We start from the raw sequence: 27,491 nt of genomic DNA, 5'->3' as shown, positions 1-27,491 counted from the left end.
GTCCTCCACCTTGTAAACGCCTGCAGGCTGACGGGTGCGGACAAAGAGGCACTTCTGCAATCAGCGCTGTTAAATGTGTTTTTAGTAACGTCCGGGTCTGTCCGTCTGTCGTGGCGAAGATGGAGGAGGAAAGAACACAAAGAAGAGAGGGAGGTTACGAAAAGGAGCTCACCACCTTCAAAACGAGCCAGAGAAATTCACTCTATCTACTGCTGTACAATTCATGCTGCCCTCGGTAAAGAGATGGACCACACAAACACACAGACCCATTAAATCCCATTAAAGACGGGGGGGGGGGGGGGAGAGTTACTGGCACTATGAGGGCGAGGAGGCAGCCCCCGTCTCTGCAGGGCACTGGTTTGAGATCTGAAGTCGATGTACAGACTAAGTTCATCTTGTAGTGTTGGAAGTCACAGAGGAAACACTGCTGCGTTTGATCTGGGACCAGGGACACGGAGGTTCGATGCCCTGCTGCACATTGGAGGCTACACAGGCACAGACACGGCTACATCCACACAAGTACGTTATTAAAAACTGAAACAATGTCCGTCGGGTCCACGTCCAGACTAACACACCTGAGACACGCCGGTAAATACAGGAAGTGGATTGTCTATTCAGAAGTTGGTAGAAGTGTTTAACAACATTTTGAGTCGAAGCTGATAAGAAACCGATCAGAAAGCGAAGGTGGGCGCCTGCTTTTCCCCCCCGACCACCCTACAACGCAGCCGGGGGGGCGTTTTCAAACTATAACGAGTACAGCAGCGTTTCCAGAAGTAGCTGTTTTAGAAAGTCAGACACACTTGGGGGGGGGGGGAGACGGACGGAAAACGTGAACGTAGCAACAGTGACGCCTGTTAAAACTCAAACTTGTGCAGATGTAGCCTCGGTTTCACAAAGACCAGAACATCTGGCAGCCACTCGCTGACGCCGATGTTCAAAGTCACTGACGCTGTAAAAACAGGTTCTTTACTTTCTCGTGAACACGGAGGAAAATATTTTGTCCGTTAAATTTCGGGAGTAAAAAGTGACCGACCGCGCAAAAAGCTGTTTTCTACATAAGACTCATGTTGATGTAATAACCTAGTTCTCTCCATTTAATTTCCCACAAGGCATTATGGTCTAAATCAAAATGTGAAACTTGTTGCCAACACTGTGCATGTGTGTGTCTGTGTGTGTCTGTGTGTGTCTGTGTGTGTGTGTGTGTGTGTGTGTGTGCATGAGGCTCAGCAGCCAGGGTTTTCCAGAGACAGCTGTGCCGTCGCCCTCTGCAGCTCTGAGCTCGCTCTACGCTGGGTGGGAGGTGGTGGCAGCATCAACCCCAAAATAACACCCCCTCCTCCTCCTCCTTGTCCTCCCCCATTTTCTACCTCCCCTCCCCTCCTCCCCACCTCCTCGGCCTTCCCCTCCACAACCTCGTCTCCCTCGGCCCTCACTTTCTTGTCCTCCGCCTCGTCCTTCTCTCCGTCCGCCTCCATCTTCTGGTCCTCGCTCCAGCGGCGTTTGAAGCGCAGTTTGAGCGGGATGCAGAGCGTGCCACCGGGGCTGATGGGCGCCGAGTGACCCGGCTCGCTCTTCAGACCAATCAGAGGAAAGGCCAGGCCGGCACTGCCAATGGTGGGAGTGGCAGGAGTCTTGAAGACGTCATCATCATCATCATCGTGGTGGTTGCTGTGTGGAGGAAGAGGAGCAGAGCTGCCATTCCCGTTGGCGTGGTGATGGTTCTTGAGCAGGTGATGATGAGGTGTTGGGATGAAGATGTGTCCTCTGTCATTGTTGTTATCCAGCTCGTCTTCCTCACTGATGTCAGTCACTTCCACCTCCTCTTCCGACTCGATGTCAGATATGGGCTCCACCTGCAGAGGAAGAATATTTTACAACGTGAAGTTTTATTTACGACTCTTAACAGATGTTTCTCATACTCGCAGCGTTTGGGAGAAATTCCTCAAAGCACAAACCAGATCTCTGTGGAAACACCACATCCGACGTGTGCCAGCGGACTCACCTTGATCTTTGGAGGCCCCGCCGCCAGGAGAGAGTTGTTCATCTGCCCGGAGCCACTGAACGAGGACGACTGGCTGGAGGAAGATGAGGAAGCAGAAGCAGCCAAGCTTCCCGAATCCCTCTGTTTGCGCCCGAGCGGGGGAGGCTGCAACTTGAACTTGAATGGAGACGGGTGCTGCGGTCCCTCCTCCCCACCTCCTACGTGATGGCCGAGGGAATGAGGGAGCGACAGGGGCGCGTGCAGGTGGTGAGTGGGCATCTTCTCCATGGTGGGGCGGTGGGGCTGAGGGATGATGATGTTGGGGTAGTGGAAGAAAGCTCGGGGGCTGAGGTGGTAGTTGTAGACAGACTGGGTGTGGGCCTGCAGGTAGTGCTTCATATCCTCTGGGTTGAAGGAAAAGTGGGAGCCCATCATCGGTGAGGAAAGGGAGGGGGATGGGGTGTAGGGCATATGGGGGGTGGGGGTCATGGACAGAGCGGGGGACAGAGTTGGGGCCAGGAGACCCCCGGGGCCAGGCAGGGGGGAAACAGGGAACGGGGACAGGGAATCTGGGTGGACCCTCGGGGCAGGTCTGGGGAGCCCTCCTGTGTTCGGGTAGATCCTGAAGAGAGAATCGTGAGGCATGCGGTGGGGAAGCAGGCCCCTGAAAGCCCTCTCCGGCCCCACGCCTCGCTCATCGGCCCCCAGGCCCTCCTCCAGCTCCGAGTTGGTGGAGGTGCCGTCGCTGCAGTCGCTCACTGAGCCCCGAGCCATACGACGGGCCACGCTGCTGAACATGCCCGGACTGCGCAGCTCCTCGCTGGAGGAGAGGACATCTGATGGCGTGGAGGGGGGGAAACGGAAGTGGGAGCTTCCAGTTGGCACCGGAGGGGCGCTCTGAGGAACTCCTCGACCTGTGAGGAAGAAATGATGAGAATTAAAGTATGATTGTTACAGGAAGTAATGAAAATGTAAAAGCAGACTCATAATCTTAAAAGTTCAGAGAGTTCTGGTTTATCTAATCAGGCATAGAAATGTTTTCCTTCAACACAGAACAATAGAGGATCAAGGCTTTTGTGTTAAAGGTCATCAAAGCAATAAAACTGTGATTTCAAATCCTCAAAACAAACATCTTCAGCCACACAACAGGTTGCCAAGAATATCAGGGATGTTGTTGCTATTCATTTATTGTAAATGTATTACGCAGGTGGAAATCTGCACCAGACGGGACAAACAAGGAAACATGTTTATTATTTCATCTTCTAGTTTTAAATTGGTACAAACCAACTTTTTAAACCCGAAGAGAAAAGGGAAAAGTAACAAATGAGAGTTAGGTCACTTCTCTCATAACTCCAACTATTTTACCCTGAGGGTCACAGACACACAAAGAAAACACCGGGTTACACAAAGCCACAAGTTCCCTTCTCTTTCAACCCCTCCTCCCTCTCTCACTCACTCTCACTCCCTCTCTCTCTCTCTCTCCCCCTCTCTCTCCCCCTCTCACTCCCTCTCTCTCTCACTCCCTCTCTCACTCTCTCTCACCAGGGAGACTGTGGCACTGCAATAAATTCTTGGCATCTGTGCACGTGCCAGAATTAAATATTGGAAAAGTTGCTCTTACTGCCATCACAAACATGGGTTGGGTTCCTCTGTTTTTTTCCAGTACCGCTGAGTGCGTGTGTGGTTCTGTCTTTTTAAGAAGCGCACATCTCGCAACCATGTGTGACAACAACGGGAAAAACTGTGTGTGTGTGTGTGTGTGTGCACGCATCGATCCAGATTGACGTGGGCATGTGTGTGTGTGTGTAAAACCATCATACGAAACCATCATATCACAACATGTCAGTGTGTGGGCCACATCACACAGAGGCTATAATTAAAGTTTCGTGCCGCACTTATGTCACTGGTATCCACCGCTCCATATGGGCTGTGTTTACACTGGGTGGCCGGGACCAGAACTAGAGACGACTTCAGAGGAGGGCGAAGACGACGGAGAAACTGGGACGTGGCACACGGACGTCTTAAGAGGACACACTGGCTGCGTATGAAGTGAAGCCAACGGGCCTCAATCGCCCCCTGGTGGCTGGCTGTCGTACGGGACCTGCCTCTGACTGGGAGCATCCAAGTGTGCACAGGCGAAACGTGTACGTACCAGTGCCCATGTCGATGAAGGGGTAGTTGACCAGCACCAGTTTGTTGAAGTTGAACTTGTAGGTGAATCTCTTCCCTTTGGTCTTGTGGAGGATCCTCTTGTTGTAGTAGTATCTGAAGAGAGAAGGAGAGAGAGAAGAGTTTAATCCTCCTGTGAGTTTCCCCAACATAAATCACAAGCAGCTTATTTCCACTCTACTCATTTAAACTCCTTCAGTGGCCCTGACCCCAGTTTTAGAACTACTTCAATAATCCGTGGACACCATTAAATTCCCCCGCTCACGACGGTAGATTTTTTTAAATCCTCGCTGTGATTACTTAACAAAGCCATTCGGACTGTGTCTCATCCGGGCGGCTCCGTTGGTATCGGTGCATTAGTCACTGTCAGGGCACACAGGGATGTCGAGGAGTGAGCCGTGCGCTGTCGACAGCTCATCTCACAGATGATAAAATGGCTCCCTGTGACTCATCGATAGCCTGGGGACCGAACCACATTCATATTTCTCTTGAATAAAAACATCTCGTGTGTCTCTCAGTCACTCGTGGCCACTTCATTCTGGAAAACGTAAAACGATATTCATCATTTGTAGTAGAGTCAAGCAGAGAAGATCTCAGGGGCGGATTGTCTTAAATAAATATATACAAGATTTGGTGAGTTTAACATATTAGCTCTTGAATGAACATTAATTCCTTTTGAAAAATGTAGAGCTAAATAATCCGATCACTGATTTATCAATAGTCATTTTTAAAAGTGAATGTTTTGTGAGAATTTGAGGGGATAAACTGTGATTTGTGAGGCCTTCACAAATAAAATGTAATTGATTTGATGATACTAACAATAACTGGTTAATGTGACTCATTTCAGAAAGCAGAGTAAACTTAACCTTAAGGTCGGAGATAAACGTTCCACACGCGGTAAACAGAAATACTTATGAGTGGGTGTTGACAACATCAGGCCCGTTTGTGCAGGGACGCTGAAGGGACATGTTGTTCACGGACGTGTGGAAGGACGGATGGCACTTTGAATGAGTCGTAGAAAAAGGCCACGCACGTACATGTGAGGAGATCACACGCACTCTCACAGTATTGAGTGAATGTGTGACAGTCCGTCTCGCAGACCGGGCCCAGGCTTGTCCGTGGCCTCCTGCTCTTTGAACTCACTTCAAAACAGAAACGAACGTGGAGTGTAAAGACTCAGGCTCTTCGTATGGTTGTGCGGGAACACACGAACACACACACGAACACACACACGAACACACGAACACACACACACACACGCACGCACGCACACGCACGCACGCTTCTACACACATGTACCAGATCTGCATGACTGAACACATGCGAACCGAAGGAACGCTCACTTGAAAGAGGCTGAGGCGCATCAATCAAAAGCTTCACATCTAACGAAGGCAGAACTCGCCTCCAAGTATCTCAGACTTAATTAACAGCCCTTCATTTATATGGACGGTTTACAAACCACACGAAAAGGCTTTCACAACAGAGTTGGGCTCCAGCGGCCCCTTGATGTTAAACACTCAGTGTGACCGCAGAGAGACCAACTGCCTCTGTATAAAACTGACTGTTAATATGCTGTTAAACCTCTGCGGGCTCGACGCCGTCTTTAACGATGCAAGACATCGAATTCCAGCGTTGATTCCGGGATCTGAGTCATTTCTGTGCATTAATGGCAGGTTGGATATGTTTTGAATAACATAAAAATAAACATTCTTCTTCTAATAGTGTCAAAAGGAACCTGAGGGAGATTGTAGGAACATGAATAGAGGATAAATAAATCAAACATTTCCTGATAAAAGCAAAAGTATCTGATGTGTTTAAAGATGTTGTTGTTTGTCTTTAAATGTGGCTGAAAGGTTGACTTCAAGTTTTGTTATGACACAAATATAATAATGAAAATATAATATAGCTGATGGTTAAATGTTGAGCAGGTTTGTAAACAAAAACACAAGTTTATACATCATCTCCTGCTTGTGTCTGAAAACAGCTTGTGTGTAAATGTGTGGTTACGTAAAATAGTAAATCAATAAACAATGTGTTACATCAGCGTTTTCTCTGGAAAGTCACGATCTGATGAGTGAAGTGAGGTTCACTGTACGTCTATAATTCATTTAATATAAATTCAGCTTGTGTTTTGATATATAATCATATGAGGGTAAGTGGAAGATTATATAAAAAAAAAAAGGTTTAAGCAACAAACAAGACACAGATGGGCTGGAGGAGGGCTGACATATAACAAGGTGTTAAGTGTGTGTGTGTGTGTGTGTGTGTGTGTGTGTGTGTGTGTGTGTGTGTGTGTGTGTGTGTGTCTGTGTGTGTGTGTGTGTGTGTGTGTGCGTGCGTGGTGACGAGGCAGTGTAACTAGTCATCACCATGGCAAACTATAACCCACACCAACCTACAACACAGGAGGCGACACTGATGACTGGCTGTGTGCATGTGTGTGTTTGTGTACAGGACGATGAGAGAACAGGCTGGTGGCTAAATAAAGCTCTGCAGCATCCCACATGTCCTCTGTGGAGGGAGAAGGTGTGCGGTTCTAAATCCACCGTCACCCTGGAGTCTTGGCGTCGTGCAGATGTACGTTCACAACAAATCACCAGTTCTTTGGTCTTTATATGTTCCACGAGGTCATAATGAAGCTTGAACTCAGCCCAGAGTCAATAACATGAAATCCAGTTCAAGCGTATTTGAACTTAAACAAATACCGATGACGTAAAAGAGATTGGTTTCTTGAAAATGAGCCCGTGCCCCGGGAATAGAAAGTTGAAAAGAAGAGGAACAGAAACTACTGCATCTTTACATAGTTTCTCAACATGGTCTATTATTCACAGAGTCTTTCATAATCTGAAAATAATATAAGGGTAGAGGCAACAACAAAGACCTGAGAGAAAAGGTTTCATCAACACGATCCTCATCCCTCTATTCTTCAGCTCCCATTAAAATAAAAATCTAATCACTACTTTGATTGTAATGTGCATGTTACCCAACTTTCCAGCATAATTCATATCAAATGAAGCCAGACGAAGTGATCACCAGATTAAACCGTAATTTAAATAACTTTGAGCTGTAGCCCCAGGTGGGGCTCGACCGTGTGACCAACATCTATATCAAGACAAAGATATGTGGGTGCAGATCCAAAGAAAAATCCAGATAAAGCTTAGTTAAATGTGGGTTCATATGCTGCTGTACAGTAACCTGTAACTACCACCGATGTGTAGCTGGAATAACGTGGAGTCCATTGTGAAAGTTGGGCCTCGTGGAGGTTAAAACTTTCTAGGTGCCATTCTAGCTTTAAAAAGAAGTTACGTTCTATTTCTGGTGTGTGTGAACTGTTGTCCCTGAACCTGTCGTCTGTTCTGCTGCCAAATGACCACAAATAGACTGGATCCATTTTTAAAAAATCAATCTTGTATGTTTTGCTGATTTTAATCACAGTTCATCTGGAGTTCAACACAAAGAGGACTCTCATGAAACATGAGGCCGACACGATGAAACCATCTGGGCTCTTTGACGGTGTCTGACTCGTCTGATATCGATACCTGATAGGAACTCATCACCTGAATATGAAGCCAAATAACAGGGTCAGTCAAGACTAATGATTTGTCTTAACATAACTCATGTAATTTAAACCCATGTCTGGAACAGAACTCTAGAGCCTGGTTCAATTACATGAGTTATACGACAAGCTTGACTCTTGTTTCTTTCCCCTCACCTTAGTGCTCGGCTGAGCTTGTCGTAGTTCATCTGTGGTTTACACTTCCTCGCCCCCCACAAGCGGGCCACCTCGTCTGGGTCCTTGATGACAAACTCGCCGTAGTCTCCCTGCCAGGCGATGACGTCATGGTACTCCTCTTTCCGCAGCAGCTCCAGGATGAAGTGCCACAGCTGGATCTGCCGGGATCCCGGGCTCGACTCGGGCTTGTAGGCCCATTCGGGAAAAGCAAACCCTGCAGGGGGGGGGGAGGAGAGAGGAGTGGTCAGGTGGAGGCAAATACAAAGAAAGGAAGGAAGGACACAACATGAATACAAAAGGTGAAGGTTTGTTTTAAGTGTCTCTGGTAATACAAACAGTTGTACTTGTTGTCTGGGGCATTTGTGGAAGGATACAAGACATGAGACTGTTTGGGCGTTTGGGCTCAATCTGCTCCCACAGTCCGCAGTCAAATCAAACCTCACTGGTATCAGCATCAAAGCTGGAGAATCAGCACTGTTATTACAGATTAACAGGCCTTGAGATACGAGGAGACAAAATATAAGCTATGGTTTTATAACTACTATCAGAACACACACACACACACACACAAGCGCGTGCACACACACTATTATCCAACAGTTAAAAGTATAGGCTTTGTGTTGTAAAGCAGTGGGTGGCAGTAAAAGACTCAACAGCACTTCAACACAAGGCCAAGCGAAAAGGCTGAATAGCAAAGGCATAGTGTGCGCAGACACACACACACACACACACACACACACACCTCATTAGGACCAGATGTGCCTTGGCAATCAGGCTGAGAAAGCTGAGGATGGGAAACATATGGGCACAACATAACAATGCTGAATTTTCTGTGTGTGTGTGTGTGTGTGTTTATGAAACTGTAAAAAAAAAAGGCAGTATCCTAAATACCAAGGTTACAAAGATTTTCCCACAGTCCGTAAAGGCCGTCATATCTGCGTGTACATCATCGTGACAGTGACCTGGGAACGAGGATACTCTCAAGGATGACAAGACCATAACCTGGGTGTGATTTGACCAAGTGATGAATCATATGTTCTGTGATCTAGATCTAATGAAACCAGGAATCTGACACATTAAACCAGCATTTTGTTGCTCTGTGTATGTTGGATAGGAAAAGTGCTACGGGGCAGAGAACAGCACACAACGAGCACATAAAAGAACAAAAGACCAGATGAAAAACAGATAAGACGACATAAAAAACAACAAAAAAAACGAGTTGTAAAAGAGGTGAGGGGGGGGAAAAAAGGAAAAGACACCTGGCAACTAAACTCCAGTGTTAAGTGAACTGTGTCTAGATATGGTTCCCAGATGGTGATTAAATCAATTATGACTTTTTCCAGTATTTACACAATATGTGCTGTCATTGCTTTCATGTGTTTACTTGGATTAGACTCCTTTCTTTTTTAAAAAGAGACAAACAAAAATGGCCTCCATCCCCTTTTTGTTTTAAAATATGCAGCGTAACTGATATTTAACACTTTTTTTTTTATTAGGTCAGAAGAAATGAATGTGACACCAGGTCGTCTTTTTGGCCTCGAGTCTTTTTTAGCAGCTTTCAATGATCTGCTGCTGCTTCAGAAATCACTTAAAGGAGAAACTACCGCCGGTGATTGGAGTGGACAAACAGACTCTCAACATTCCTGCCCACAAAAATAAAAACTTTACACTTACAAACAGCTGACTCGGCTGATATCACTCGTAATATATACCGATACGTTCCATTAAAATGTGGACCGCGGAGATGTACGCGTTAAGAAACGTGCCGGGAAATTGGCGCGTGTGTTTCCCCTTAACCAGATACAGATCACATTTTAATAGCAGGTGTAAATGGAGACAAAGTGAGTCATGGAAAAACTAAACAAACTGAACACGGCGAAACCAAAGTCCACCATCAGGTGAGCAGCTGTGTCTGCTAACGTCACAGGAGAAACAGAAACGCACTAAAAGAGGGGAAAGATAACTAATGATGATTGTTCACTCTAAGAACTGCGAGACGCCTCCGATACAGAGAAAGAGTGAAACGTCTTTGTGTTTTTGAGCAGCTTTGCAAATTTGTCAGAAACGGACTTAATACTGAGAAATTAAAACATAAAAGAAAGTGATGTGCGATCTGGTGGCTCTTGAAAGAGTTTCACAGCCGAGCGCTTTCTTTCCTGGAGGCAACACTTAATAAATATCTTACAAAAGACGTCTTATTGAGGAAAGGACAAAAAAAAATAAAAAAATCCAGAAAAACAGATCCGCTCCTGATGACTAACAAACCACATGCTGCTATCTGATCTCCTATGGTGCTCGGAGATTGAGCCCAACAACAGACGAGCTGGCTGCGATGGTTTGATAATGGCCATTTGAAGGCTGAGCACTAATGGGGTACAAGCGCATGATTCATACACACGACAGTGAGGCTGTTGTGACACAGACACAACACAGCTGCGTAACGGGGTACACACTGGTGATTAGCGCAGTACGAAACACGTGTATTTCCATACGCGCACAAGCACACAACGCGGGAGGAGTGCATTAAATCAAAGTGGGCGAGCTAATATCTCTCTCACACACACACACACACACACACACGCACACACAGAGTACACAAACACACAACACAGGTTAGTGGGGAGAGGTAAGTGGGTTCATGCGTGGGTGCACAGAGCACACAGACAAAGGACACAGGAATAGCAACCGTGCCCACTGCATGTGCGTGTTGCAGATGTCCCTGCTGACTCATATCTTGTTCATTTGTCGTTCACAGATTCCGCCTTTCTCCCCTCAGCACCACGGCCATCTCTTTCTTGCTCTCCTTTCTCTTTTTCATTTTGTCCCTCCCTCGCTCAGCCTCTCCTATGACACACGGTCTCCTAGCAACAAAAGCTTTTAGCGCTAAAAATAAACGGCCGAGTCACGACAAACACAAAATATGATTCAATTACAGAAACTTGCCAGAAGAGTTAGGAGTTTGGGCTCAGATCCAGGGACCTGGGACGCGAGGGTGTGATCTGTCTAACCAGCGGAGACCTCTCGGTGCAGCACCGGCTTCGCTGTCACGCCGTGTTTACGACACAACAGATTGCCTTGTCCCCAAAGTACTAAAGGACCAAGTTTAACAGGTCAAGTCAAGCTATAATGAACGTTAACAGCAAATGTGACCAAAAACCTGTGAAATACAACTAAAAAAGTTCCTTGGTCGTACGAGGACCTAAACATTTAGCTGATTGAATCGCTTCCTCATCTCATCTCAGTCCGAGTGTCCTTCCTCCACACTCCAGCTGACCTGCTCTCACTTTACACTTTAACAATAAACACCATCACTGATCACAAGTTATTAGGACCTGAACAGAACTGAACTTTACTTTGTGTTTGTTAGATTCGCTCCAGAGTTTATGAGACCAGTTTAAAACACAAACGCATACGAGCCTAATTGTGAATCGATTTGGGAAATCAGTGGCGATACCCAGCCCTTAAGAAATGACCAATATATATGGGAACTGTGAAGAAAAGATATAATAGTTGTACTATTACGGTGTCAAAAGGCGCAGTGAAAAACTTTGGGTGCACCTAAATAAAAAGTTAGGCTCACCGGTGCAACCATGGTGTCAAAGTTTGTCTGGAGCCCTGATTGACGTTTTTAAATCAGACACCAAATTGATAGCAAGAGAGACGGATACAGCAAGTGTGGCCAAACCGCTGATCGTGTGGCGTTCTGACACAAACGAGGGTCATGTAGGACAAGTTCAATCTGTTACAGCTGGCGGTTGATGTAATGTGAGTAAAAACAGAGATTAACAGATAGTGGATGACACAGAGAGTGCAAGAGGGAGTGGGAGGAGGAAAAGCAGCAGAAAGGAGCAGGACAAGTAAAGTTTAACAATATGCAGTGTTTCTTTTAGTAGTGTGGGGCAGGTCAAGTACTGGAGGGGTCCTAATAACTTCTGATTAGTGTTGGTGTTTATTGTTTAGGTGCAAAGTGAGTGCAGACCAACAGGGGGAGTTGGGAGGGAGGACACACTGACAGGATTCTCTGGCGTGGTGCGAGTCGACCTCTGCAAGGAATCCAACTTAAACCTGGCGGTAATCATTTTGTACATAGTGGAAACCCTAAAATGTTAATATGGTAAGTGACTCACTAACTAATTTCCTGGTTATCTGTAGCCACAACTTTAAATATATAAATCTCTTAATTCCTACGGATGTTGTATGAGTTTTATCAATGCAGCCACAAGACGTAAATGTTCCGCATCATCTGGTGTGTGAAACGAGACAGAAGAGGAAGTTCGATATGATGCACGAGGTGTGACTTGTTATCTCTTCCTCAGCATTGTGGGAGCGCAGTTATCTCATTAGTTTCTTTTCACACTTTAGCTGCGTAGAAAGTGTGGCAGGGTCATAAATAGGCTGTTTCCCTGTGTCGTGTGAACCTGGCAGAGCTTTTACAGCTCACTGGACATGTCACTTAAATGTAACGTGCAGGTGGTTTCATATACAGCTTGTGTAAAATTAGTCTGACAGCACAGGAGGCCTGGATGCGGAGTAAGTGAAAACTGAAGTAGACAAATGAACCCGAAGGGCCTTTGTACGATCTGGCAAGCTCCGCTCCAGACAGGAAGAATTTCTGATTGTTAGACAGAGGTGAAACGCACCATTTCAGGCCTCACTGGATTCTATATATAGCTAAGAACAGGGAAAGAAAAACTCATTTACTATTAGGCTGCGGTCCTGAGACACCTGCGTTTTCATTTCCAAGAGAAACACAGGATCTGTGCAGCAGCAATCAGTGGCTGAGTGGGTTTTAACGCACAGGTCTGCTTTTCTTAGCGGCTCTGACGTCACCACTGTTGTAATAGCGCTTGTAATAACCGATAGCCATCATTAGGGTATTGTCCAGAAGGCCTGCAGCCGCTGAGACTAAACACAAACGACCTCCTCTTGTATTTCTCTTTCGCTCTCCGCCAACAACTTTCTTTAACATGCTGTTCCATCTATCCCCTCGTTTATTTTTCCCTCCCTTCCTCCTATTCTTTGGTGGGTCTATATTTAGCTGTTGGAAAGGTCGGTCCGTGTCTGTCTGCAGGGTAATGATTCAGGGGCACGGCGACCAACACACAGAGGTAAGAGGCCAGGCTAAAAGACCGGGGCCGAGCTGGCTACTGAGAACTGGATGGGGATTTTATCAGCGACGGGATCAGGACAACACAGAAAGGCAGGAAATAAATGGGTCCAGAGCAGGAAACGGGGAATCTCTGCTGGGCGTAAATGGTGCTGGCATGTGCAGCGGAGAAAAACACACAAATACCAACTCAATTAAAAGAACGTCAAATGAAAACTTTAACATGTGACTTTGTCGTGACAGTATTGGGCTGTATACATTTCGCAGAGGTGGCCCGCTGATGCAATGTCACGAAGTTCCAATTACTCGACTCTGCAGAGGGCTTTTAATTTGAAGCAAGCGATACAGAACACAGCGATACAGAGTCGCATAGCAACACATGGCCAAGGCGACACAAGAGAAAGAACACTGATTTCGTGTTTCATTGTATTATATTCACTCTGCCAGTGTACAATGCACATGCAGCACCCAGGTGGGAGAGCGGACAACCCCGCTCCTAAACTCATACAATTGAAAGATCATTTTAAAAATCAACTAAGTTCAAGAAGACGAACCATGAACTGTTCAGACTTGTTTATCCGAATTTCCATTTTTTGCCTTTGCTGTAAAACGACCCGTGTACAATGCAGGGATCACAACAGACAATCTATCACAGCTTCACTGAGGAGTTCAGGGCCTCAAACTGCTGTTTAAAAACTCTCCGCGCCTCATTGAGGCAATCTCATAATTACCCTTAAAGGATGGAGTTAAGAATCGAGGAGCCAGTGGCTTAAATCCAGGGAGGAGTCGGAGAAGCAGACGGGACGAAGAGGAAATCGGGTGGAAGGGTAAAGTGGAGGAGGAGGAAGAAGAGAGAGAGAGAGAAAGAGCAGAAGGAGAAAAAGAAATCCAGCAGAGATCAAAAGGAAAGGAGGACGGCCGTCTGCAGGTGCACAGCATAAACCTTCACCTCTTTCCTCACATGATCCCTCCATTACATAAGATTTACAGAGCGAGGGAACGGTGAACCGACAAGGAAGGGAGACGGGGTCAGAGTCAGGAAGGAAAGGAGGAGGAACAGAGAGGGAGACAAAGTCAGAGTTGCTAATAATAACTATGAATCTCCTTAAACTGAGGTGGAGATATACATCTGTATGTCATCTGAAATGTGGGTTTCCATGATCGTCTCCAAACCAACAAAGTTAGAACAGACGTGATGGAAACTGAGAATGACAGAGAGAGATAAGTGTTCAGACGGGAAAGTTGCCTGAAGATAAATGCTAAAGAAAAAAAGTGGATGAAGATTAAACGTAATCATTTTAACAGTGGGTGTACGACACCTCTTAAACTCGTTTTAAGTCTGAATTCTCCTGAAGTCTGTGCTGCTCGGACTAAGTGGCGAGACTAAGAGCTAAACACTCCATTTGCTACCAGGAGACTTTGTTATTAATGACTTAAATTTGTGCAGATGATGGATTAGGAAAGATTTGCTGGCAGGTTTGGGAATACTGCTGAAGCTTTATATGACCATTAATGAAGTGGCTTTGCATGGCTTAAATCAGCCGGCTGCTTCTGCCGGGGATGATGCGGTTTCTGTCTCATGCTCAGAAATCCATCTTCCAAATCGCTTGTGCTGTGAACGATGCTTCCCGTAGACTCCGAGTTAAGGTTAACCACTGGGGACGAGCAATATTAGAGCGCAGACGGCTGAAATGCTGTGGATTCCAGTCTGCAGAAAAGAGTAAGGACACCATAGAAAGGGGAGTTTGACTGCTTGCCACAGCATTAAAGCCTCGGACTGCAAAGAGAAACCTTTAAGTGTATAAAGCATCTCTGCTACAACTGAGACAGTTAAGCTGCTCTAATCTGAGACACGGCGGACGCCTACACCTCGCCAGACAGAAACCTGTCGCGTCCTGGAGAACTCTGCGGCACCTTGGAGGCAGCCAAGGCTGTGATTAAGACAACCCCAGCTTGGCATGAGTGTGTCTGCTCGAGTGAGAGTGTGCACACATTCATGAGTCAGTTATTATACTCAGATATGAGGGTAAAGTCCCTTTACACTCAGCAGGCCTTCTGGGTCACACAGCGGTTTTAAAGATGCCAGAATTGTGTCACTGAGGCAGTTTGCCAACAACATTGAATAAAAACACCTTTCAAAGAGACGTTGGCTTATAATTGAATTACTTCTGGCTCCGATAAGTAAAAACGTTAGTGCTGGAAAGAAGGCAATCTTCACAGGAAAAGATGATCACTGTTGTACGAGCGAGAATCTAAATCCTAAACAATTACTTTGTCATTTTAGAGCACAGATCTTTATCTGTTAATCTGCAGCGCCTGAGCCAAGGTGGGAGACTCAGAGCGAAAGTGCACATACATGCACGTACACGTGCTCTGAAACTCGTCTGAGCACGCTTTCCTTCCAGAAAATGAAAACCCTGTAAAATATTTAGCGGTAATGAGGTCCTGGCTGCCTGACTGCATTGCTGGAGATCTCAAGCTTTCTTCCGACAGTCAGACTGGAATCTGTTTGAAAGACAATGGCTGTGTTCGGAAACTAATCACTATATAGGGAGTTTGTAGATGTGTCTGAATGTTTAGTGAAGTTTTTTATACCCTATATGTGCACTCATTGTTTCCCACAATGCATCTTGAAAAGAAGTAGCACAACCAATGATCACTAACAGCAGCAGGAACAGCCTGAGCTGCCGAATCAATGTAACTAGAAGCTGAGCAGCGCCTCACAGTACAAACTGCAGGAAACAAGTTTATTTCTAAATCTAAAGATGATAATTCAATATGTTTTTACCACAAAAGCATTAATACTAAGTGAAAAATAAATGTAAAATAATACAATTAATTTACTGTGAGATATTCCACCGGCCAACATTGTTGATTACGTCATTACCGGCAGAGAAAATGCGGAGTAGTGTCCGAAAGCGTTTTTTTCTTTTCCCGATGAGCTCACTATATAGTGGTCTATATATTAGTCACTATATAGTTAAGTAGGGAATAGTGAGTGAGTGGGTGATGTCGGACACAACCACTGTGTGTTCGTGTGCACAAATATGTGTTTGTTTTTGTGCGAATGATAGTCGGTGAGAAATAGAATAAGAGATGGAAATGGAGACAGTAAAGAGAGTGAGATACATCTCAGACCAGAGGTGCATTGAGGCGGAACAGATTTAGTTTCTGTTGCACAGCAACACACACTGTTGTTCATGTTTATGATACATGGCCTGCAGGAAATAAGGCCGGCTGACACCCTGCTGAGCGAAGTCAACCAACGTTAAGTCCAGCAAACTGGCCAGCTCCACGCGCAGGCAGTCGCTGTGCTGATTAACGGCATCAAACCGAGAAGCCGGCCGGCAGAACGAACAAGAACACCCTTCAACTCGAGGACTTTGGTTAATATCACTGCGAGAGGAAGTACCATACCTCCTGAGGTGCAATCAAGGGGGATACAGGGGGGCTTGTTTCAGAGGCGTCTGGGTAAGAGAGAATCTAACCATGAACGAATATATTCACTAAGGAAAGGGAAAGAGGTCCCAACATGTACAGTCCCTTTGCAACACTAACAATAAAGCTGTATTCTGACAGTCTCAATGTCCGGAATCCATTAATTCATGGACACATTTTTTTTATTACAAGACTGAATGTTAACTTTAAAAAGTTCATAAAAACAATTAATAAGAGAAGTTGTCAAACAGCGATGGAGAAGACTGTGGCACTGCAGTGATTTGCCGTGTGGTTGCCGTGGTAGAAGGGACTTCAGAGAGAGAAGATGAATATCCGTGTTTAAATTTGGCTTCTGTGTTGTGGTTCAGTCACCAGACTACTTTCATTTTCCTCCAACACACACACGTGTGCACACTCACTTAAATCAACCTAATTCTAAACTGAACCCTGAAACCAAGTCTCAACCCTCAAACTGCTCTTTGTAAGGTCCTCGAAACCAGGATTTACAACTTAAATGTTCCACACAACCATATGACATGTACAGACAGACAGACGAGACCAACAACAACATTTTGGTGACTTCAGCTGTTGGACTGAGCCATGTGATCACTAATACACACACACACACACACACACACACACACACACACACACACACACACACACACACACACACACACACACACACACACACACACACACACACACACACACACACACACACACACACACACACACACACACACACACACACACACACACACACACACACACACGGCTCCAAATGCAGGAAGCTTGGATGAGTGACTCATTCCTCGTGTTCCTTGCCAATCAAATTTCATCTCCTCTTTTCGAACCCTTCACTCTCCCTCCTTCCCATAACTGAACTTTCCTTTCAGCATCTTTCCGCACAGACAAAGAGGCTCCGCCGTTGATTACAAAACTACGAGGACAAAACAGCTCGACAATGCGAGAGGTTCGGTTCAGTGATGCGACTGACGTTGATGAAAAGGGAAAAATATCTGAATACGTTTGAGGTCATAAAACTTTAGGAGCAGTGAGACCACATAGCACATTTTTGTTTATGGCCAGGGGGGGTTGAGAGCAAATATCAGCCAGGAATATGCATATTTGATTAACACCCAAATCCAAAGTATCTACACGGTTTTCCTTTCACAACACTATGAGAAGTCAAGTCTAAAAACCTTTTCCTGCCAGCCCCCCTGGGAAAAATGTCCCAAAAAGGTCAGAATGAGCCCATGATGAGCAGGAGAGTCACTGGAAAGTATTTAAGACATTTCTAGCATGCCATTGATGCAAGAGTGGAAGAATACAAACATCTCAGGATGGAGAAGAGGAGCCAAACATGTGCAAGACTCTGACAAAGACGTCAGAGATAAAGGCCAACACGGAAATCATCCAACAAGTTACAGGGATGGTTCCTCTTTGGTTTTTGGACAGTTGGTTGAACAAGACAACAGAAAATTTGACCTTGAGCTCTGGTGCATTGTAATAGACAAATTAAACTAATATTGAAGGATTAGTTGATTAATAGAGACAGAAATTGGCAGATTAAAAAAAATAATCACTCCTTGCAGCAGTAAATGAGTGTTAGTTCTTTGGCGAATCATGTTTTCTGCTATAATTAAGATAACAGTCATTGAAAGTGCTATTAATCACTGATACTTTACTCGTGGTCGCCAATCAGACGACTGGCGACTTGTTCACTAACACTAAGTGTTGTTTAATAGACTTAAAGACCCAAACTGGAAAATAGTCACACCCGTTCACCCTCAACCATGTAACCTTGTAACCATGGCTCATAACATTGTGTATGTATGTAATGTGACGATCCAAGCTCATAGTACAATCACAGTGAGAGTAGATCCGCACTGGAGGAGGGTGTCCGTGAAATTCTTTTAAAAAAACGTAAAACAGCCCAGCGAGGGACTTTCTCCATGTGTGATGTCTGGGTGTGTTAGTCAGCCTTTAGTCATTGGCAGAGCCACCGCAGTCCTAATTCTTCAGTCTATTGCATTAAAGCTGGATCTTCCCGTCTCTAGACTGAGTGGCTCGCTCCCTGTGTAAAAACATTAAAGACACACAGGCATGACGGCGTCACCGCAGGGAGATGGCAGCCCAAATGAGCACGCCGTGCTCGCTAGCTGCAGAAAATTAAAAGAGTGTGTCTGTGTGTGTTAATGCAAGACAGACGTCACCCATTTTCATGGCATGTGGGGGGTCCAGACCCCCTAATACAGAGTGCATGCTGGGAGTGAGCGACATGAGCGAGTGTGTGACGGACTAACTGACTTTCACGTTTCAATAAAACAGAAAGCGGACTCATTCATCACTGCCGCTGGTCTGAGGCTTTCAAACAGCCAACAGGGACGCACAGCTACTTAGGGACGGATCTTTGAACTTAATAAATCCAACGTGTACAGTGATACTGCTGCTTAACGTGTCATGAGTCAGCATTCTTAGACATTTACATCATTTATCTCATTTATTAAGTCATTTAAAAAGTGTATAAACCTTTTAGATTGCCAAGATTTTTCTAGAAATCTGCTTTAAGTTGTGATGTCAGCTGAGTCCGGGACCTACGGGTCATAAACAAAAAAGGGACGGACAGGCAGACACAGCAAGCTTGACTTTAGGACAGACTAATGGTTCTGACCTGATCAAATGGAGCCATCCTTATCGCTAATGTAATTTATGACTTACCTTTGAAGCAGCTAACAAGACAAGCCCGAACCCTACACTGGCTCAAACAGTCTCTGCAGCTGCTTTCAGTCACTGTTGGTGCCAGAACTGCACACAACTGTTGTCAAGTGATTTGAACAGAGGCCCAGATTGATTTCTAATCATTTGACAATATATTGCAATTATGTAGACGTACATAAGTGCAAAGGCGTGTTTTCAGATCAGTTGTACAAAGGGCTGTCAGGTTATTGGTCTTTTTAGATAACGGTGTCGTAGGGCTGCAACTAATGATTCATACTGATTCATTTGTAGATTATATTCTTGAGTAATAAAATTCTTTGGTCTTTAAATTAGTAAAATATAAGCCTGCAAATATTTCTTTTGTCAAATATTGGTAATCTTTTGTTTATCTAACGATTGCTTTTCCGATTCGTTGATTTATCCTGAGGTTAACTCGCCACTAAATAATGTGTAAAGAAAAGTGTAACTATTCTCTTGTGCTTGTTTGAATGTGGGTGTGAGAGACGGCGAAGGTGTGTGTGTAAAGAAAGGAAAGAGAGGGTGTGAATGTGTGTAGTTTGGGGGGGGGTGGGGTTGAAAGAATAAAGTTTTATGCAATTAGCTTTTAGTTTAACAAACTTCCTATATTCCAGGTTTAAAACGCTGTGACACACAGAGTCGCATCAATCACAGACACAACACACAGATTGCGGCGAAGTCCCAGGGCAAGAAGTGACAGTCATTAGAGAGAGAGAACCACGGGGTTCCCAACAGACTGACGACTGAAGCAAACAACAGAAGAGACACACCGTGCTCCGCTGAATCCCTCCGTCTCTCGCTCAATCTTCTCCCTCCACAGACAAGATAGTGGAAATAGAAAAAACAAAACTCCTACAGACTTATTTAAACTACACCAGTGCTCACGAGAAACTTAAAAACGAGCAAGCAGCAGATCATTGTGACAAACCTTTAAGATGCTGTTATGAGGCAATGTCTTTAATCCATAGGCCAGAATGCTGCTTTAACAAGATTAAACTACATTATGTCACCACAGCAGGCAAAATGGAAATTTCAAACTTTTGGGCTATTTATAGTTAAAACATTGCATAACACATGGTGAGCACAAAAATGTCTCTCTCTGAATACATCCATAGTTTATGATGTTAACAGCTGTTGATTCCTGTCCACACAAAGCAGGGTGTGCTGCTGCCTCTTGACATCGGTCGAGTGTGTGCTCAGGGTAACCCCATCTCGGTCTGTGGTGATTAGAAATCAATTGGAACTCAGCTGGAGCAAACTGTCCCTTCTACATTTAAGAAATGTGCCTTTCAGACGGTGTTAAGACCGACACCAGATGTGTCTTAGCTGTGGATTAAATTACCCCGGACACGAGGGGGAGCGCTCCAATGAATGATCTTTCCTCTCGGCCGGCACACTGCTGCCACACTGGTGCTCGAGATGTATTTATTTATTTGCCCTGGGATCTGGTTACTGTGGAAATCATATGAATGTAAATAAATATGTAAAGAGAAGCAAATGTCCACAAATGTAGTGTAGTGTGAACAAAAAGTTTTCCTGTGTGCCTGTAGGAACTCATGGTCACTGCTACTGCCACAAACATCTGGTGCTAGTACCTTCGGACAGCCACCTGAATCAGTGTCAGCACCAATAAAATTCAAGGTTTTACAGCCAGGAGCCAGTGGGCAGTTCTTACTCCTGAACCCTGGAAAGCGCCGCACAGAACAGACACTGAGCTGCTTGTCTTGAATGTCTACCTGGATTTACAAGCCATATATTCAGTTTGGCTTCAGTGGTGCTCGACTTTGCCTTTTCACGGCCGTTTAGGTGGCAGCACGCCGAACAGAGAGAGGTTTGTAGAAATCAGTATTTCTTAAAACTACCTTGGATCAAATTTATGTGATATTGAATTAATTTTGTGGCATTTCTGAGAGCAGGACATGTCAGGTTTTCAATCAAGCGGCGTTGGGTAAAAATGCAGGTGTAAAGCCAACAAGTGTATGAGCAGGAAAAGTCTGGGTTGGATCAACCGCGTCCAAACAACCACAGAACCCAACTCTCTGGAACCTGCTGGCCGGGGTTTCTCCCTCTGTGACTCTTGAGGTGGCCCCTTTGGTAGAAAATGTGCCCGATGTATTTTGCATCATTTTTTACAAATGGTTTCTAAATGAAGACTTTCCACTGGTGTTGCCATGCACTGCCAATGAATGCCACACTTAATTTAAAAAATCCTAGATGTTGCCACCTACTGCAGGTCTCTCTAACTACCAGAACACAACCTGGCAGGCTACCCCTAACCACTCCTTTCAGCTAAAAGCGGCTTTCTAAAAACATATGGCATTTGGTGGATATTTTTGCTCTGACAGCACGTTGGTTGCAGCTACTTTAGCCCTGGCAGGGGCAGTGTGGGCTGTATTATACAGTCACACAAGACCACACCTAGTCTGTCCCTTAATTCTTTTTGCAGTGCACATAAGTCAGACCCACATGTCGGCAGAGCCCTCCCTCCATCCTTCTCGCCATAAATGACGCCAAACCAACCAGGTCGCCCTCCTTCTCCACGAACCACAGGCGATAGCCATAACACGGCACAACGCTTTCAGATTGAGTGACTCCAGTCACAACAGCCTTAGACAAAGCACAAACCTACCTCTTCACCTCCTGTACTCTCTCAGCCTTGGTTTGATTCAAGAGTAAACGCTGTGTCTGCAGCTTTTGTTGAACAAAGGTTTTAGAAGCTTTATAGGTGGTGCTCACATGTGCTTTTGTTTTTACATATTTTAGTCTGATGGGTAAATGGATCAACACATCATGTCTATGAGGAGTGAAGATGTCTGGGGTTTTCTCTAACCTTTCAAGTTTATGCAAGAGAGATTAATTTGTGCATGACCGAGTAATGCTGCAGCCGGAAAGCCCAGATTCCTGTCAGGTGTTTCACAGATATCAGTTCCAATGCAGAAGTCTTCCTTATCTGCTCAGTGAAGCAGGCTGTTGGTTCCACTTGACCGGCTCCGTCCTTTCATGAGCCCTGTTGGAGGTCGACTGTCAAAGAGCCAACGCAGATTCACCCAGTCATAAATACTTGAATGCTTAGCGAGCGAGCAGGCCGACAATGTTGTTGAGACTGATGAGCACATTCCTTGCACTAAAAAACGGTACTGCACTTTGTCTGCGCCGGGCCTGTCTCTCTACGTTCTGAGAGATTACACAGAGATACTATTGGTGGTGTGACCTTCTTCTTGGATTAGTACATTTTCATTAGTCCTGTGAATAACTGTCAGAATGTAGACGATGTGGCACCAGGATAAAATATGATTCAGCTATCTAAAATATCAAAGTCTGGTTTCGATGTGAGAATTTCAATCAAAGAGCCGAAGCCTCTTTTTGAACTCAACACGATACAGATGTTCAACAACCATGCAAACACAGATTGATCATATCAGTGGACTGGAAATTGTGTTGTAGGCTCCCATTCAACTGGGTGGTTAATAAATTCTCATTGGTCAGACAATCAGTGGTGATTGATGCTTAAAGAGAGGAGCGCTCCATCAGTCGACTTCCAGGATTAATCTATGATGTTTAGGCGACTGCAGAGTCAGACTTTTCCACTTTCCTGCTAAACTAATGACTTTTTAAGGATGTGATGATAGGGACCTTCACTGAGGATAAACTTAGTAAAAAATAGCTTTGATAAAGCCAAATAACAATAACTAAGACTGGAAGGTCTCTTGTTTAACATTTACTGAAAGTGTACAAAAGACATCTTAGATTCAGCTCTAAAAAATGTTGACTGTAAACTATCACAACTCAACAGCCTGAACAAACAACGACTCTTTTATATTCTATTAGTGCTGTAGTGTCAAACACGTCCACCAAGTTGCAAAAGGAATTCAAATAAAAAAAATGAAATCACCTCACACACTGAACGTTTCATTCCAAATTAGATCAGTGAGATCCACAATCATAAAATGATAAGGCACTGTCAAGTAAATCTGGTCCAATAACTTTTTATTTGATATAATTACGCCACCTTAACCAAAATGGATCCTTTAGATTTAACAAAGAAATCCATATATATGAATAAAACTGTAGACACAGATGTTGATCCGCATTCAGCTCCCAAACGGAGTGTGGGGCCTTCCTGTGCGTGGGGCCCTGGTGTTTGTTTGGCCAGCATGTCCTGGCTCGTGTGTTGGCTCTTCTCTGAGCTGTGCATGGGTCACCGAAGCCACCGTCCATACACACTTCCAGGAAAAGAGGTTTGCCATAACATCCAGACATGATCGTAGCACCGTTGACCTGGGCTGCCACTTTGACAACACACCAGAGAAATGTTGACGTCACTGTGCTGTAGTTTTTCCAGGGGTCTACTTGCCCAGACTCAGCACAGTAGTGATCTGGGAATGTGATCAGGTCAACTTTTACCTTTACGTTAATCTGATCAGTCGCAGTAAGCACACACACGGAAGTGAAACCAGGGGAAAGGTAAATCCTGGGAGGAACACTGGCTGTTTTTGTTTGGGCATTTTCCTCCTAAACGGATTCTATCATGATTCAGTGTGGATTAGAAAAGTGAAACTGAGACTTAAACTGTACCCGCGTGTTTACAGCCTGACTGGTGCTAGCAGAAATAAAAGATAAAGACTAACGGCTTTCTCACAAATAAAAATACTAAATTAGAGCTCCTTGAAACAGTCGTTAATCCCGTTTCTCTTTCATCTTAAGTGACATAAACATTTCCCAAATCCACTGGGAGCACGTGACACTACAACGTCTCCAATAAATCCCAGGGAGACAGGGTGTCCTAAAACACAGCGACTGCAAAAAAACCACATCTCTGCACATCAGTCGCCAGCACCTCTTCTCAAACTTTCCCTGAGACAAACAACTTGGCCTCGACTTGTTGTGTAATTGCGTCGTCTCTGCTGCTGGAGCCAACGGCTTAATGCAGTATAGTGGTGAGACAGTAACACAACAGAGCCCAGCCCAAAAGAAACTGACGTCTTTTTTTTTTTGTTTTCTTGAAACGAGGCCTGGGCTCATTAGCGTTGGTCTAACCAGTGTTATTAGAGCTATTTGAATCTGCATAAAGACGTCTGGCTGCTCTTCCTGTGATTACATTAGGCTGAGTCAACTATCCAAAACCAAATGGTCTTCCTCAAGGGCAATTGGGTCTCGCTGGTAAAAGTCAAACACTCACTTTGTTGTGACCACATCAATGTCAGGTAGAGCAGCGCAGGGACAGACATATGGGCACACACACACACTTACACACACACTTACACACACAAACATTAAAATACAGTCACAGTCGTAAACAGCAGCCCAGTGCTCACCAGACTTAACACCAGCTAATTGCTCATGTATGGCCCCTTTCACTCCACACACACACATGCTTAAACACAGTCACACACACACATTGCTTAGCATGCTGGGTCGCTGGCCAGGCCTGTCTATAGCTGTGACGTCTTACATGTGGCGCGTTGTTGATACAAGGAGTAACACAAGTGGAAAATTGGAGCTGGTGGGGCCAGACTGCTGACTTCCTGATAGGAAGAGAGTGGAGGTTGACCCATATATATTTATGTGCACACGTATGTGTATGTTTAAAAGCAGTCAACAGGCTCTGACCCCAGGCGAGACGCACACAAAAGGCCTGTGTAGCTCCGAGCGTAATGTAACATGGACACAGATTATTGTTATTGAATGCCAACGTAGCTCTCCTGACAAAAAAACATTCTTTTCAACTAAAACGACCTTCATCATACTGATGTCAAGGAAAACTGCTACTACTGAAAACGTACAAAACCACACTGGCTTTCATATCACAGCTGCAACTTCTTTAAACTCAAGCTGAACCAAATGGCAGAGATAGAGTAGAAAATAACTTATAAATAGACAAAAGGATCTATTCTCCGCTGTGTGGCGCATGGTTATAACAGGGCCTTCTACTTTTATTGCTGCATATCCTTGCTAATCCGACCCCTCCGGAGAGGGTTTTATTTGACTGCGTATTCTTGCCTAAATCAAGGGTGTATAATTGCCAGTTAAGTATTTTCTGCATGATGCGCTGTGTGGTTGAGATCAATCAAAGGGATGTTTCATGGGTCACCGGGAAGCTGCGAACGCCGGAGTATTTTGGGGCCGTGGCAGCCGAATCTGTTCATTTCCTCATGGAGTCCTGTGCCCCCACTGTGTAAAAAAAAGTTGCTTGTGTTTTAGCTCGATTGTTTTCGTGATATAAAAAAAAGTTTATCTCAGGCAGCACAGAGATTTGAAGCCATATTTCTAATTATGACGTTGTGCTGTGGCGTGGCATTCCCCTTTTAAAACATCCATTATGGGAACTGGATCTCTGCCTGCCCAAGATTACCACACAACGCTCCTGACTAAACTGGGTTTAAAAGCACCTAAACGGCACAATGGAGGTGAAATCATACCCCGTGGATGGAAAATCATAATAATTTTCAACCAGACCAATTACACCTTCAAATAAAAAATGTACGGAATTTTGAAATAGCATGGCCTTGAGGTTTTTCTGAGTGCTGATCTATTAAAATTCCAGAAGCAGGTTTTAGTTAAGCTTTCAAACTACGCAGGTAAAACAATCCGCTTGGATCCGATTGTCGCGAGTGTCAAGGGTCAAACCGGTTTACTTACAAAAACGCCTTTAGGAAGGAAAGGGGTGTAAGCAGAGGAGACACAATCTGCTTCTCCCGGCAGCAGCAGCAGTCAAATGGGAGCGTTACACCATCACAGCCGACCAGCACTAAACCAGCAGAAGTGATCAAGTGCAAAGGTCCCAATCCAATCATGCAGCCACTTTCCACCTCTCGGGAATGAATGGAGACGTGTGTGGGCTCACACCTCCACCTCAGAATAATCAAAATATGCAAATATGCCACAACCTTAACCACACACACACACACACACACACACAAAGTTGATTATTCTCTTATCAACTTCAGAGGATTCGAACCCACTTTTCTTTGAGAGGACTTTCCTTCAAGATAAAGTCAATAAAAGCCCTTAAATCACATAGTGTGTTCTTCTACTTCAGACTGGGACCAGTGTTGGTGTTTAAATATCAAAGTGACCGTCTCATTTAAACTGATTTATCCATTAAGTGCAATGTTATTTTTGACCTGGATCTACAAAACCCGGGGCTCCAGCAGCCGGGGTCACGGCTCTTTTCTGGCCCGGACCCCTGACTCCTTCACACGGATCCAGGAAATTCAAGCTAACTCCACAGTTGTTTCGCTCAGTAGCTTCAGGGATATGCGCTGGGAAAGTTGAAATAAAAAAAAGTTGGAAGAACCCCGTATTAAAAGTTTGTTTTGGGTTCCCCGGCGGTTGGAAGGGAAAGCGGGGGCTCGGCGGACCGGACTCCCCGGGTTTGCTGAAACCACGGGGGGACTCGGGACGGGTCCACTCGAGCGCCATAATTTTGTCACACTTTCCCTGGAGCTCGTTAGCATGCTAGCCCGTTAGCCGCGGAAGCTACACGCGCTGTTGTTTTCCCTTTGAGGGAACCAGAAAGTAAACACAAAGAAGACAAACGTGTGTTTTAAATCACATGCGAGTGACCGTGAAACTCACCGGAGTCTCCCGGGGTCTTCATCTTCGTCGCCGTCTTCGGTGCGGTCGCTTCGGTCACTCTCCACTCTCCCCCCCCCTACCCGTCGACCGACTGGTAACTTTGCACGGTGGTTTGGTTAGCTAGCTAGCCGTTAGCGGAGTTAGCCGTGACACCCCACTCCCTCCTCCGGTGTTGTTCTCACAAGAGGCTCGTCGGGGAACAACCAGCCCGGAGCTCGGCGGCTGGAAGTTGTGGTAAAAAAAAAAAAAATCAGATAAAAGCTCCGGTAAGCTCCGCTCGTCCGTCTCCGCTCGTCCACGGTGACTCGGAAAACTTTTTCTGGTTGTTTTTCAGGACGTGTGTGTAAAAAAAAAAAGTTGCCCCAGGTCTCCGGAGGCGGAGGGAAGGGGACGATCCGGTCGCCCGGGTCCGAATGGCGCACGTCGAAGTTTGCCGGAGTCGTGCCGGAGTCGGTCGGTGGCTGGAGCGACGGAATGTCTAAACGTTCAGCCCGTGCGTGGTGGCGATGTCGCATGTTCGATTCCTCCTCCACATCACCATCTTCATCATCGTCGTCATCATCGTCCTCCTCGGTCCAGAAACGCGGAGCTGCCGAAAGGAACAAAAGTACCGATGCCAACTCTCCCTCTCTCTGCCCGCTCCCTCTCTCTTTCTCCGGCTCACACTTTCTTCTTTTTCCACTCGCTCGCTCGCTTCGTGTCCGCTCCCCCCCCCCCCTCTCTACGCCGGGGTGTCGTGTTTC

The 27,491-nt window shown here is 45.4% G+C and overlaps 2 protein-coding genes across 3 annotated transcripts in view; both read right to left on the bottom strand.

The window, feature by feature from the left end:
- The window catches only part of LOC117770959 (tapasin-like), a 1,175,540-nt gene that overhangs the window by 599,113 nt on the left and 548,936 nt on the right, over positions 1-27,491 (bottom strand). The window lies entirely within an intron of this gene.
- Positions 1-27,491, bottom strand: erf (Ets2 repressor factor). Of its 2 annotated transcripts, XM_034600862.1 has the most exons (6): positions 26,749-27,490; positions 7,863-8,097; positions 4,134-4,246; positions 2,003-2,895; positions 1,434-1,853; positions 1-105 (listed from the first exon to the last, which is right to left on the bottom strand). In XM_034600862.1, exons 1-6 carry the CDS (start codon positions 26,768-26,770, stop codon positions 82-84), a joined length of 1,707 nt encoding a protein of 568 aa, XP_034456753.1. In that variant the 5' UTR covers positions 26,771-27,490; the 3' UTR covers positions 1-81. The 2 variants fall into 2 exon arrangements, with proteins under 2 accessions (XP_034456753.1, XP_034456752.1); XM_034600861.1 differs by lacking the exon at positions 1-105 and having other exon boundaries at positions 1,104-1,853; positions 26,749-27,491.

The sequence above is a fragment of the Hippoglossus hippoglossus genome, chromosome 11 (assembly GCF_009819705.1).
Source record: "Hippoglossus hippoglossus isolate fHipHip1 chromosome 11, fHipHip1.pri, whole genome shotgun sequence".
Lineage (NCBI taxonomy): Eukaryota > Metazoa > Chordata > Actinopteri > Pleuronectiformes > Pleuronectidae > Hippoglossus > Hippoglossus hippoglossus.
The sequence above is the reverse complement of the archived record's forward strand: the minus strand, read 5'-3'. Positions and strand labels throughout refer to the sequence as shown.